The sequence below is a fragment of the Nylanderia fulva genome, unplaced genomic scaffold (assembly GCF_048542155.1).
Source record: "Nylanderia fulva isolate GAGA-0341 unplaced genomic scaffold, ASM4854215v1 Scaffold16, whole genome shotgun sequence".
NCBI classification, from domain to species: domain Eukaryota; kingdom Metazoa; phylum Arthropoda; class Insecta; order Hymenoptera; family Formicidae; genus Nylanderia; species Nylanderia fulva.
The window spans coordinates 1558018-1573776 of record NW_028189835.1 but is presented as its reverse complement, the minus strand read 5'-3'; the positions used below and the strand labels follow the sequence as shown (position 1 = coordinate 1573776).

At 33.7% G+C, this 15759-nt stretch overlaps 1 protein-coding gene across 1 annotated transcript; it reads right to left on the bottom strand.

Moving 5' to 3' along the window:
• Positions 1-3057: 3057 nt before the first annotated feature.
• On the bottom strand, positions 3058-6766 carry LOC114940471 (uncharacterized). Its single transcript, XM_029315180.2, has 4 exons — positions 6648-6766; positions 4915-6584; positions 4058-4488; positions 3058-3760 (listed from the first exon to the last, which is right to left on the bottom strand). Exons 2-3 carry the CDS (start codon positions 5723-5725, stop codon positions 4070-4072), a joined length of 1230 nt encoding a protein of 409 aa, XP_029171013.2. The 5' UTR covers positions 5726-6584; positions 6648-6766; the 3' UTR covers positions 3058-3760; positions 4058-4069.
• Positions 6767-15759: the final 8993 nt, after the last annotated feature.

The following is a 15759-nucleotide window of genomic DNA, read 5'->3' as shown; positions in this document are numbered from 1 at the left end:
TTGAAGAAATAATCATGTAAATTAAAAACTATAATATAAAAAATAATATATATATTAAGATTAGAGTTTGGGAAAAAAACGGATAATAAATGTTATAATTGCCTCTATTCATAAAACACTTAAAACCGATGTTTTAGATGAGCATCGGTTTCACAAGTATTTATATGATACGGTTATTCATATAATGCGTATATGTACTCGTAGAAATATAATCAAGCAAATCGATATTAGTTATAAGTAAACTCTAGAAAAATATGTGCCGCTTAAGCTAACATGTTTGTCACTGCAGTATTTTTTAAAATTAATAATTTAGTAATTTATTTAAAATGTTATATATGTAAATAAATGTACTATATGAATATTTGTATGTCATATGCAAAATCGATCATTATCTGGTGCTTATGATCTGACAGGCAATTATTTATTCGTTATGTTACCCAACTTCTTTTTCAAATTCTAATACTAATATATACAATTTTTCTAATAATTAATGTGCAAGATATATATTATTCTTATTATTAAAATTAATATATATTATTAAAATTGGATTTACAATAAAAATTTTCCAGAAAAATAAAAAATACTCAAATTAACAAAGATTATTTTTAATTTTTCTGAAAAGTTTTGTCATAAATCCAATTTTTGTTATTAATTTATTTTTTGTAAATTCACACCTATGTGATACAAATGAGGTAGCTGTAAATCTGTCACCATCAAATGAGTTTTGCTCGTTATTAGTCATATCCATTTTTTAATCTCCACGATTGCCACAAGCTTTATTACGATAGAATTACTTAACATTAAATGCGAATGAAAATAGCTATTCAATTTTTATATATTCTACTGTAAAAAAAGTAAAAATTTTTAATGATAGATTGAAAATATTTCGAACTTATATTTAAAAAATAATATCTTTATAATGATATGCATAGTTCCATAAAATTAGGAGTATGACAAAATTGCCGTTTGACAAGCTTAAAATCTTAGGATTTGGGGGATGAATATAGAAAGGGAGCGAGAAAGAAAGAGAGAGAGAGAGAGAGAAAGGAAAGGAAGGAAATGAAGTGGGGAGGATAGCTATGCAGCTGCGCTGTTCACACGGAACAAGATGGTTGAAAGCGTGAAACGTGCGTGGATAGGCGTCCTTCTTTTTTTAATGTTTTAAGTGGTTTTTTTAAAACAATAACTCTTTTTCTTGAATTTTGTTATATAGTGTCACATATGTTTCAAAATAGTACCATGGTTCATATTATACAAGTTCAAGGGCTTTCTACATTTCAAGAATGTGCAGTTAAATAATTATATAGATGTTGATGATAAGTTGTAGCTATATGTGCACAGCATTAACAATTAACTATGCAAGCTTTTTCAAGTACAGTGCAAAAAGAATAAAAACTCTTGGCACAGAATGTATTATGGTTTTTATATTTTTGTGTGCTATAAATTTTAATAAATTAATTATTGTATTGAACTGATAACTTCTTATATTTTACTTATAACGTTATATCAGATATGTATGACTAGAAAAATATTAAGAATATACATTTATAATCAAGTATATTCAATTATTTCAAAAACACTTTTTTCATCTAAATATATAAATAAAAATGTGAAATGTGTTTTAAAAAACTTATATCTATATATATATATATTCATAAGTAAAAATTATCCCAACTTTTTATGAGATCAAAGATAAAAAGTTTATAAATAAAAACTATATTCTAAATCCATTATAAAAATAATGATAAACAAATAATTCGAAAAGAAGCTTTAGTTCAAAGTCAATCTTCTTATTGATTTTATATATATTATACCTGTACTTAATAATCTTAAAAGTTATTGAAATTTTTGTATTTTATGTTTAAATCACATGTATATCGTAATTTATATACAAGAAATATAGTACATAACGTGCTAATAATCATTAATTATACACGGTCAAAATGTTTTAACAATATATATCACAAAGATTAAAATATATTACTTAATAAAATAAATAATATGAATATTGAATAAGCAAAAATAATCAAAAGTTTATGATTAACTAGATCCAGTATCTCATTTTGCTTAAATGCAAAGTATTTCAATACTTCTCATACTAGAAACAAATATTTTTTTATAATATTTACAACAAATTATTTTGCTGTAAAATTAAACTCAATTATTTTATTGAGAGCAAAGAATATTATTGTTGTTGATATACTGTTGGAAACGTTAATGATAATTATTTGTAATTAATAATTAAATAATTTTGCTTCTAATTGTAAAATTTTTTTATATTAAATTCCAACAGTAATATAAAATTTTTTAAAATTTATTTACAACATAGTTTGTGACTATTTTCTGTATATATATATATAAAAAAATGGTTAATTTTTTAAATTCGGACAAAATGACAAAATAAGAAAACTTGCAAGCAAAAAAATTTTTTTATAAATTTATCCATTTTTTCTAATTCAATCGAATAAAGAAAAAATATGGATATAAAAATTATAAAGTAACAATTAGTAATTTGTTTAAATATTATTATCCTGCGATATATATTTTTTTAGGTTGCTTTTCACTCGTTATTTGTTATTTACAGGTCAAGATTTCAATTTTTCTAATATTCCAAAAAAGTCGAAAAATTATAAAATAAATATATATTTATTATGTAGAATTTTTATATATATATCTGTACATAGATATGAATATAAGTATATACACAATATAAAAATATATTAATTATATATGTAATATAATATTATATAATAATATAATATTGTATTAATATATTATTATATAGTAAAATAATTAAAGAGTATGTATCGCTTAACTTGTTATTATACATTAGCTGTATTATTTATAAATTATTTTATTATTATTTACAAATTATTTATTAGACAATGATTAATAATATACAATATATGATTTAGTAATATACAATTAATTTTAATTATATACACAATAATTTTTTATATTACTATTTTAGGCTATGATACATTATGATACATAAAAAAATGTTCACAATTAGAAACAAAATTATTAATATAATTCAATGCAAAATAATATTATTAATTTCACGTAATTATCTTTAATAATTGTTTCTAATGACATCAATAACAATATTCTTTGTTCTCGGCAAAAGATTCATAGAAAAATAAACTACTGTAAAGATTATAAAAAATATTGCTTTATTATGAGAAATAATTCTGATGGTATTTGTTAAAATTAGATAGGCAGGATTTTAATTTACTCATTTATAGGCCTCGAACAAAAAATATATAAGCCTGCGAAGTACAGGTAATGTATATATAAGTTAAGCGACAGCGATCTAACTGCGACTATTGTCATTAATCATGAAATTGTGAATTTTATATTATACGTCAAAATATTTTTGAGAATGACGTGTGCAAATATTTCCCGGTAAAACGTAATGTTATTTAAAGAATGTTTCGAAGAAAATGCGGTGTGAACGGCCGAGCTTTTTTGATACCTGAGTTGTAGAACGCTCGTTGTTTCGCTCGTCCATAAATCATAGTGATGCAAGGTCAGCTGCCCCGATCTCGGTCGTCGCGGCATTCCCTCTTTACGAACCGGCGTGAAGGACCAACTGTGTGTTCCGAGTTCGACATAGTGCGTTTCTGAAGGTTATCTCTGACTGACTTCAAAACGCCGACGTGTCTATACCTGAATACATTTGGTTCTTTATTGCAAACTTCCTATGCTTAATATTGCATTTTGGTTTAATATTGCATTTCGGTTCAATATTGCATTTTTGCTGAAATGTAAAAAAATTCAACATTAATCTTTATACATTAGGAAATTATTACTATTTACTAATTATACAATTTCGTCTTTCCTTAATATGTTACAGATAAACGCGTTATAATGATATCAATCAAGAGTTTTTCAATGTTTTATAAATCTATTAATTTATTTATTAAAATAATTATATGAGTGCATCGGAACAAAAGAGAGAGAGAGAGAGAGTTCGAAATAAATATTCTACGCATATGTATATCCGCCAACATAATTTATAAATTCAATTTTTACGTAATATAAAGATCGTACTTACTTTGATATAGTTTTAGACATTGTGATATCGCATTTGAGGCAGACCTTGGTGATAAAATCGAGGGTTATAATAATTTTGGTATGTTTCATCGAATTGTTGCAGAATCGGCTGTTGCGGTTGCGGCTGTTGTGAGGGATTTAATATTTGTTCCTGTTGCATCGTTATCATGCGTGCTCTTAAATCATTTATTGGTGCGGACGTAGATGAAGGCATTAAGTCATTCTGTGTTTCATGCTTCTTAGCCTTCATTCTTCGATTTTGAAACCAAATTTTAATCTGTCGTTCTGATAAAGTTAGTTCTGCAGCTAGCTGAAGACGGCGTAGTTTCGTAACATATTTATTGGTATGAAACTCTTTTTCTAATTCGAAAGTTTGTTTCTGCGAATAAGTCTGCCTCGTGCGTTTCTGCTCTATTCCGGTTGTTGGATTAACTGCAATATTTATATTACAAATTATTTTTTTTTGTTTATATTAAAAACGAGTTCCATGAGATAGATAATATATTCAATTAAAGTAGGATGAAAAATTTTTATGAAACAGTTCTTTTACGATATTATAAACGAATCTATCGAATAGTACAAAATATTAAGAATATCCGAGATGTGTATTTGAGATAATATTTATTTATTTATTTGTTTTTAGTAAGTATTCGATTTACTGTGGCTACTTAATACTTTCTACACAAGTTTTATTATTTTTAGTGCAAATGCAAGAAAATATTAAATAGAGACTATGTAGAAAATTAATAAAATATTTATACAAAATCTAAATCGGTTAAATCAATTTAAATATTTCTTGTATAATCATATCATATAGGCAACATGTTTATATTATTATATTATTATATAGCGACTTACCATTAGTTTTGTTTACCCACGCAAACGAAGCGGGACCGTTGTTAGAGGAAAGTTGCTTTTGTCTGTCTCTGTGTCTAGGTTTTTCTTTGTAATTATTATTGTTGTTACAGTTTGTGTCCTGATATTGCTGCAATGAAGGAAAGGAGTAAAAGTTTGGCGACTGTATCCTTAGTTGACTCGATGAAATCGCAGAATCGTAACTGGTGGAATCGGCGGTATAATTATTAAAAATTTGCTGCTGTCGATATGGCTCTTGCAAGCTGGCAACAGATTGGTTACCCTCGGCAATTGTCGGCGATGTTTTCGATACCGAGGTCACAGGGCCTTCCCAATTGTGCGAGGCGATTCGATTGTTGGAGCTGGAAACCGATGAGTCCTCTTGATTTGCATAGTAACCTTCTGTTATAGCTTCTTTGCCGTGTAGCAGAATCGTTTTCAATAATTTCTGCGATTCTTGACCATATTGTTGCGTATAATTTAATGATGAATTTTGCTGCATTTGTTGGTTTGGTGGCTGTTGAGGTCTTAGCTGATGTGTCGGCTGGTATTGTGGAATGTGTGGCGGATTGTGTGGTAGATTGTGTGACGGATTGTGTGGCGGATTGTGTGTCAGATTCTTTGGCGGGTTGTGTGGTAGATTGTGTGGCGGATTGTGTGGCGAATTCTGTGGTGGGTTGTGTGGTGGATTATTTGATGATTCCTGCGGCGACGGATTTTGCAAGATCTCTTTGAAAAATATAGTAAAGAGATCATCCTCGTTGAAATTCGGAATTGACAATAAGTTGTTCGAGTTTGCCAATGGAGACTCCATCTTGTTATATAAATTTAAATTTAATTTTAACTAATATCACAGCAATTCACAATATGCGCAAGTAGACACAGCCACGGACACACCTTACACGAACACACACGCTCACGTATTATATGTGTTCACAGGAATACGCACAATTCGTTTTTATCCATAAGAGACAGACTTGTACGGCAACGAATTTATTTCGTTCACTGATATATTGAGATTTCACTAGTATCACGAATGATCAGACGAACTTGATGCAGAGTTTTGTAGTCACACGTTTAGTCCGCACGGTAGTACCTTCAACACTGCTCCTAGTTCTCGTGTCTTTTTGCCGAATAGTTAGAAACTGAATGGTATGTCCGCTTCAGTTTTCAAAGATCTCTGAGGTTCTGGAGGTCCTAGAGGGGAAGAGGAAAGAGGGGGGAGAAGTCACGGTATAACGAAAATCACAGTCGTCAAACTTGCACTAGTACAATATGCACTACGCAGAATGGGGTCCTTTGGCGAAGGTGGAGGGGGTTTGCACTACCCTTACAACCTACTACCCTACCTAGCAAAAGTCCGCACGCTCTCTGTTGGCTTCTGTCCGACTCGAGGTTTCGCAGGGGGGTCCCAACCTCTGTCAGCTGCCTTTCTTCATTCAGTGCTAACGCCACCCCCGAATATACATTCGATTTTTGATCTGCTACTCGTGACGCACAGTCCCCTCCCACTATTAACGCTATTGACACAAAATCCACGTTGGCTCCCCCACTTTCATCCCCCTTTCCAACGCGACCTCGCACAATGCAGGGTGCCATGTGCACGTATGAAACATCTTTGCTAGCAGGGTCGTTGATCCACGTTCGATTTGAAATCAGCTCTCTTATCGTTTCTATCAGACAAATATCTTTATAAGTTAATTTATTTTATATTAAAGTAAAAAGTGAGAAAATACCTTTCTATTCTTCTTCTTTTTTGCGATCTTTTTCGACTTTTTTACTCTTAATTCGATGCGCACTATCGTATAATTTCAATTTTACACTTGGATTAGACAACGATCATTTGTATGATCCTCTCTATATAAAGGCAAAATAAACAGTAATCGAAAATATAAAAGTACAAAAATGTTTATATTTCTTGTATACTAATTAGACGAGGTCGTAAAAACAGTCTATGTGGAATTCTTTACCAATATTTACAAATGTACTTAAAGAGGCTCTCAAGTCGAATCATAAAATTATGGTTTACAAAGCGAGAAAGTATTAGGGAGCTTAAGTGAGATGTATTGATTAACACACGATGGACAAGGCGTCAACGATAGGGTTAAAAGAACGGTTCGAGAATAATTATCCTTAACGGAAGATAATAGACGGCCTCACGGACAAACTATAAATAGCAAAGCGCGTCCGAAAAAAAGTGATTGATGATGCGCGTTCGAAGTGGTGACCAAACCTACGGGGATTGTAAACGGCTGAACGGACACGCGTCTGCACGCGCACACAAACGTTTGTTGCGCGTTACATATATATACGTATGCGGTTGAGTTTAGGCGTACATACACCGAACGTGAATGTCAGAGGAACGCTGCTTCGCGCTCTCACGCAAAATGCGTTCTGCGTTAGGTCGATCGTAATAAATAATAATCCTCGATGGGCCGATACTTGTGGGAAGGGACGAGAGCTCCGGACTTGGGAGCATTTCGTAATGATTTTAGCTATACTGACTTTATTTCTGCTGGCATCCCCGACATATAATGCGTTGTGCGAGAGAAAAATCTTTCTCATTTTTCAAACATTAAAATAAAAGAATTAGTAATTTAACTTCTTTTAAATTGATATTTTATTGCAATAAATATGCTATATATATATATATGTATATTTAAAAAAAATGTTTTCTTGTATTGTTAAGTAAAATTTATTTAAGTAGATTATTAAATTATAAAACAGAATGGACCGATACTTGTGGGAAAGGACGAGGGCTCCGGACTTGGGAGCATTTCGTAATGATTTTAGCTATACTGACTTTATTTCTGCTGGCATCCCCGACATATAATGCGTTGTGCGAGAGAAAAATCTTTCTCATTTTTCAAACATTAAAATAAAAGAATTAGTAATTTAACTTCTTTTTAATTGATATTTTATTGCAATAAATATGCTGTATATATTTATATATTCAAAAAATTTTTTTCTTGTATTGTTAAGTACAATTTATTTAGGTAGATTATTAAATTATAAAACAGAATGGACCGATACTTGTGGGAAGGGCGAGGGCTCCGGACTTGGGAGCATTTCGTAATCATTTTAGCTATACTGACTTTATTTCTGCTGACATCCCCGACATATAATGCGTTGTGCGAGAGAAAAATCTTTCTTATTTTTCAAACATTAAAATAAAAGAATTAGTAATTTAACTTTTTTTTTAATTGATATTTTATTGCAATAAATATGCTGTATATATATATTTTGGGAACGATTTTTCCTCAGCAAAAATGTCGAAAAAAGTCATCATTTTTTACAACTTTCCAATATTTGTCATTATGTATCTTTATAATTAGGCCTCAAATAAAAATTTTATTATAATAAACTTTACCCGAAATTAACTGAAGAATGTAATTATGTTAGACTTTTAACTCCAAAACGTTTAGTTTTCAAAAAACCCAGTTTTTTCAATCGCTTATAACTCGCAAATTATTGACTTCTCAACATTTTTGCTAAAAAAATCGTCTCCAAATTGGCCAGAGAATCCGCTCTTAATCATTGGTCCTTAGTTACCGGACACCCTGTATATATTAAAAAAAAATTTTTTTTCTTGTATTGTGAAGTAAATATGTATTTATATAGGTAGATCATTAAATTATAAAACAGAATGATCTGAACTATTCAGTTTAAAATATCCGTATCCAAAAATATGATTTGTATTTCTTTACGAGTTTTTTTACTCATAATCAAATTCTAATATACACGTTTTTGTACACGCGCTGTTTTTTTTCTATTGTACGGAAAAAACCGAGGACGGATTTTACTTAAAATGTTGCAGGTAATAAAATTTTCAAGACATTTTACAAGTCTGCTGCTCTTCAGTGGTCCAATAAAGAATTCATCTATTGTCGACAAATACAAAGCCGCGAGAAGGTTGCGAAGGACGAAACTATAATGTAAGAATTTCTATAGAAAGTATCTCACCATATTCTGTACGTCTTTGTAACAATAAGTTATAAAACTTTCACTTTTTCCGGGTATTTCTTTTTGAATCCGGAACTAAATAGGTTAAAAATGTTTCACATAACCTTGAGTTCAATTAGTTTTAGTATACAATTTTTCCACCTATAGTTAAGTAACATTTTCCACTTACAAATATCCTACGGAAATCATAAATTATCCGAAACTTAGCTTTCAATAGTTTACTAATAAATTATACGTCACGGGTGGGTGACTTTTATTACAAGTCATTGTATTATATGTATTTAATATATATTTTGCGCGTACAAAAAAATAAAAAATTTAATTATAACAGATAAAATATATACAGCATATAAGAAACAATTTGGCATTAATTGCTAGTTAATGTATTAGATCGTAAATTCGCATTATATAGAATGCGGTAGCATCTCGTAGAGTAACATATGTGCCTATGTACTCCCTGTCCGATTGTTCGCCATATGAGCAACGATGGAAGTAAGGAGTTTTCGTTACTGTTAGAGGTGACATTTGCAGCCATTTGGGAAAATTGGGATTTTCGGGATCAAGCCAGACGGCATCTATTATTGTGCGATTGATTTATATATTTCGTATTTGCGATGTCGCATTATGACAAATTACTGCCACACGTGATTTTATATATATTAACACAAAATGACAATTTACCGCAAAATTTCATTATTTTGTTTAAATTTATTAGATTTATTTGTCTTAAAGAATTTAAGAATTAAATAGTTTCCGATTTTTGTAAACAGGGATAGAATAAAATCAGAATTTTATAAAATGAGACGTAATACGACAGAAATGACGGGACATTTCACTAAATTTACAATTTCATGCGTAATTAGTAATGGTATCTTTTATGTTTTCTCTTAATTGACGCTTGCCTCAGTCATTCATCAAAGCGATGCGCGTTGCTCTTTAACGTGTTACATTCAGTGGAAGTATCTCTTTATACGCCTTTTACTTTGCATATGTTGTCAACATCTAGATAGAATGCTTTCTTAAACGAGCATTTCTAAACGGAGCAAAAAAATATCTCATTCTTCGGTGTTTAACTGGTAACTTTACACTCTAAAGAGAAAATAATAAGTTCTTTCTTCGTGCTTTATTAATATGTCTAATATATTCCTTATTCCTATAACGTATCAGAACATCTTGTTAAAAAACTTTCCGAAAAAAAATAAACTGCCCATACAAGCTATAGACGCCGATTAAATTTTCTATACCACCTTCCTCTCGAGAATACGAGAAAATAAACTAAATTTAGGACGCTAAATAACTATTGCACAGTGGAATATATTTTTTTATTTTAAGTTTAATCCAAGAAAACAATGCGTTGAAACGTAATAAATTTTTAGATACTCAGAATGCCACACGTGTATAATTAGTAATCAGGATTATGATAAAATGAGCCCACCGAATAGCTCCAAAAAAAAATGTTGGATCAATTAATAAGGACTCGATGCTTCTCGATAAAAAAGAAACATTTTTCTATATTTTATTTTTATATTCGATGCATTAAAAAAATTGAACACATATATAAATACATCGAATGGAACGGAGAAAGAGAGAGGCAGGAGGGATTATCGATCCAGCGTTTGTTTGCGTAACGTGTTTACTTCTCGCCGCGGATATCTTCCCTCCTCGCGCTTACTCGAGGGCACCCTCTCGCGACGAGCCGAACTCAGCGGGGATGGATTCCGCGATGGTTGGAAGGCGCGGCTGCGAAAGGGGGCGCGGGAGGGAGTAGAACGTTGGAAATATCATTTATCACGGACAGGACTGTCAATCTCCGCCGCATTGATACGATGATAGTCCGCCGACGTCACGATGCCTCGCTAGCTGCTCATCCGCCGTGGAACCGCCGACGTTTCTCGTTGGGTGTGCGTAGGATGATGTTCCGTCACAACGTCGTAAATTAAAGCGATACGTTATATGCGCGCTCGATCGTTTTATACGACATTTATGTGACTATTTTAATTATGTATATCGACATAATTTTAATTCGAAATTTATATCGGGAATAAATCTCCACATTCAAGTGTAAATAATTCATCTGCTAATATATATTGGAAGAAGGATGTAAAATGAGGCGATAGATTTCGAATTAAAATAACTTGTTTAGAAGCGTCAATGAAGCATTAATATAGAATATATGTATAGACACTTTCGAAATTTTAGCAGCCTTTTATATTTATTTTTATATTATGTTGATATTTTCTTCTTATATACGCGAAGAACCCGTAGATCCATTTTAAAACGGGACGTATGTATCGGGTGACGGAAGTTAATGAGACTTTTGCGTGTACCGGAAACCATTGAATTCTTCTGCCGCTAGGGAAGACAACTTCCACCCTCTCCTGTTGTAAGCTGGTGTAACAGCCACTCCCAAATTTTGCACGCACATTAAATACTTCATATATTTAAGAAACTGTCCATCTAACCGACGAAAAATAATTTCGCACGATTAAGATACCGATAACAATCTAATTATGACACTTTATTTGGACACTAATAATAATTATGCATTTATAAAAAGAGAATATTAACACATTTAATATAATAAATATGTATATTAATTAGCGAAGTAGTATATGTTTAGTCACATCTTTCATTTTTAAAATAGATTTTTAAAAAAATATGTAAAACAATCTTTTGTAATATATCGCATCTTATTGCATAATTATCATTTATATTTTACTCAGCATTTCGCCATTGGTTTATATGTATTTAATATATATATATATATATATATATATATATATATATATATGTATATGTTGTTTAAAGCTTCGCTCGTTAAACTATACTACATATCTCGCTGCAAGAAAGCAGCGTCATAAATGAATGCAAAAATAACGCCTTAGGGATCCTGCATGCGCTATGATGTAAGCGCGCGTTGGGAAAACCATTACATAAATCATACTCCCTTGGACGACCGGATATCGTTGTAGAGAGAGAATCATAGTGATCGCCGATCGATATTTTCCCAGAGAAATCTATTCTCGTTTAAATAATCGTCCCTTACGATACCCGATTTCTACACGCGGGTACCAAAACTGGATCTAGATCATCTTTAGCGCGCTTCAAGGTTGACGAAACATTCCATTAAACCTACTTACTTACGTGGCCGTGGTATAGCAATTATCATTAACGCGGCTTGCTTACCCGACTTGCTTGTTAACAGGGGGATGGAAGGGGGGCTGGGAGAAGAGTCCGCGAACAATCGCTCGAGGCTAAAATTCTACGCGGGATCGACAAAACGTTTAATTGATGCGGACAAAAGTCGACGAGGTTGCACACGGCTAGGCGTTCAATGTACCATTAGGTAGTTATTGCGATCATCGGGGATGGCGGAATGGCGTATGACTTATGTGTGTGTGTGTGTGTGTATGTACCGACACACATATACTATATACATATATACATATATATATATATATGTATACATGTACGGTGTAGGGTAAAGCCATCGTGGCTTCATTCACGTCAGATCTGAGGCGACCACGTCATTTATCTGCCAGCCAGTCGGGGCTCTAACGATGCATTGCCAGGTTTGTTGGCCGAAGTCGCCGGTATATATACATACATACATACAGAGAGCTCTCCGTGCGAGATCTCGCAGACGAACCCGCGAGATCTCGCGCGAGGGTGTAGAAATAAACCGTGGCGCCGGTATTTAGCGAGCCACCCCGAATCTCGTTAATGCCCCGATTCACCTTATATTCGGCTACGACCTGTATTCGATATATCCTCATGTTTACTGCTAACTTACGGCCGATTGACGCGACTGGTCGCTCGATATGTTCGATTATTTTATTGTCGCTCGTTATCATTACGCTTCTTCGCGTCACGGTCATTAGGTGTGATTATGCGATTATTTGTAATCGTATGCGTGCGTTGTCGAGAAAAATAATCCTACGATGTACACAATAGACGGCGAATCGGTCAGCGAATGCGCGATAATTATTATCGGTTATTGACTGCAAAAATGCTTATACTTTGTTCCGAGCGATACGTCAAGCAATGACATGACATTCGCTAAGAAATGAACGATGCACGATTGTAAATTCAGACGATGCGTTACCGTTTTGTATCGGTATACTGTATTAAATATCGCACGTGTATTGTACAATTTATAATATGTATTGGAATTGTATATTGTATTTATAATATGTATATAATGTGTATCTATATATATTGTGTATAATCGATGTCATTTTCTAATAATACATTTGTGCAATGAAATGCATTTAATGATATGCTTACTCATTTAACGATAAAATGATTTATTATACTTTTTTATCATACTTGGAAACTACATATCTTTTTTACACAATTAATTAATGTACGAAAAAATTATATAGATTGCGTATCGTTTTTGCGACAGAATATCTGATAGTACAACTTAGTAGACAATTAATTGCACTTTAATATTCCTTTCGTTTGAATATAGGAAACAATTTATTAAAAGAAATGAAAGATAATGTGTATCATATAAAATATTCATAGGCATTCTTGAGCAATTTCAAGCAAACTCTTTCTCCTGTTACTTTATTAATTAGCTGAATGCTACAAATTCAACCGACGTAGTAAAAACTGGCGACAAAAAAGTTACGTGATTATCAGTACTTGCATCGTGCATCTGTGCGGTGTCCATGAAGGTAATTAGACAGCTACTGCCGAAGTCATTTATTATTACTCAGACCGCCAGAGAGACAGCGAAAGAAGGATGCGTGACCCTCCGCTGTTTTATTTCATTATGCGCGTAAAAAATTAAGAGAGGACCACCGCGAAAATTATCAAACATGCTACTGTACGAAAACTTCCGGTAAAAGTTTCGTTATTTGTAATTACCTTAATTTACAAGCACGTAATATATGTGTGTGTGTGTGCAAATTTTTATTAATTTTTTTTTAAGAAACTAAATTATATATGTGTTATTGTAATATTTCTTATTTGTCGTTTGTACAATATATTTTTTCTACTGCAAAAGTTGAAAATATTATACTCTTATAATTCACGCATATATGATAATTATGTATATCGCAGATGTGTTTAATAAATTTTTCTGACATATCGAATCATTGTTAGGATATGAAAGAAACATTTCAACTGTGTTATAATCTCCTTTTTAATACTTTCCATACACGTTAGACCTACAAAGATAAAATGCAAAAAATACGAGGTATTATTATATCGTCAGAAAAATACATAGGAAGATTGTAGGATCTACGACGGCTGTAGAAAGAGAGAGAGAAGAATTAGACGTTAACGCTCGCGCAGGGTTGAAAGAGGGAGGAGGGAGAGATTCGTAGGATCGAAAGGGGGCACCTAGGGGGCGGTTACGTCCAAATAGAAATTCAATTGATCTTGTCCGGTAGTGTCAGGTAATCCATCTTGTTCCTTCCGCCATGTCTGGAGCCGTGTCTAAGTTGGACCGTGAGGAGGTTTCCGCGTTTCTCTTTCTCATTCTCCACTTTTCGGTTGCCGCGACGTTCCGTCGGCTACACGGTTCCGTCCGTCGTCGTAGAAAAAAGAGGACAGCTGTCCAGCCGACCGCCAAACTACCCATTAATTACGTTCCTGGACACACTCACACTTATCCATTTGTTTGTCTTTCCATCTCTTGTCCACCCTTCCCCCATCCCCCCTAGGGCTCCCTTTATCCCCGACCCTTTCTCTCTCTCTCTCTCTCTCTGGGTTACCGCCACCCGTTGTGAATAAAAATCGCTCTGCCAAACTACAAGTCGAGGCCAGGTCCCTTCGTCCCTTACGTACTTCCGGATTCTTTTTTTCGGACCGCAACCGGGCGGCGCGATGAGTGAGGATTTGTAGCAACGCCGGCCAACATCTTTAGCCAGCATGTACAATTATTGCGCATCATTGTGCAACGAGAAAATTGTCGGGGGCTCCGTAATCTGCCTTCACCCCCCGTTTAATATTCACCGAGGGGACCGAGTTCGCGAATTTTGCATCCACCTGCCGCTGGTGTGTCGATCCTCAGCCAGCTTGCTCATCGTCCGAAACGAGTGAGCTGAAGAAGAGAGAGAGAGAGAGAGAGAGAGAGCTCTTGTGAGATAACAATGATTATCCCTCTTTCGGATCGCCGATTTTATCCTCATCGCGGGACCGAAACGAGGCGGCTCGCAACGATCTTGACTACGATAAGCTACCAGGCTATCGGAGAGTCGTTGATGCGCGTGCTCGCACGACGGGCTAATTGGTAATACAACTTTATTACTCTCCGTTAAGTAATGACGGTCTGTGTTAAGTATGCCCCGTATTCCGAAGGAAGGGATCCGCGTGTACACTCGATATCGGATCGAGATAAGAGCGCGCATGCACGGCAGATAAGAGCATTTGTTAGGAAAAAGTATAAAGTACAGAGAGTGCATCCTTTAATAAGGCGATAAAGGTCACCTACCGAACGATTTCTGACTTACCTCGGGCGATCTCGAGTCTCGGTGATCTAGCCGCGGGAATCGATCATCAGAGGAGATCGAACTGGAATCTTCGAAACGCCTACATCCGCCAATCGAGCGTATGCGTTGTACAGGGATAATTTCGATAATAACGAGAGCACGGGAGAAAGAGCTTGTTCGAATGTGTTTATTTAGATATTTTGTACTAATATCTTTTTTTATTTATGTAAACGAGAGCGCAGACACGAGTCTCGAGATCGGTTGGTGCCGATGAACCCATCAAGAGGAATCGGGTGAGTTTAGATGATTTACGAAATTCTAGGCGAGCGGAGGGAAAAAAGGATCCAAACGTTCGCAGCTACTTGCGGATAATTAATAACGCCGAGATCAAAAGTGCGGCCATTGAATGTTCGCTCATTCACAAACGATCTCTCTCCGCCCA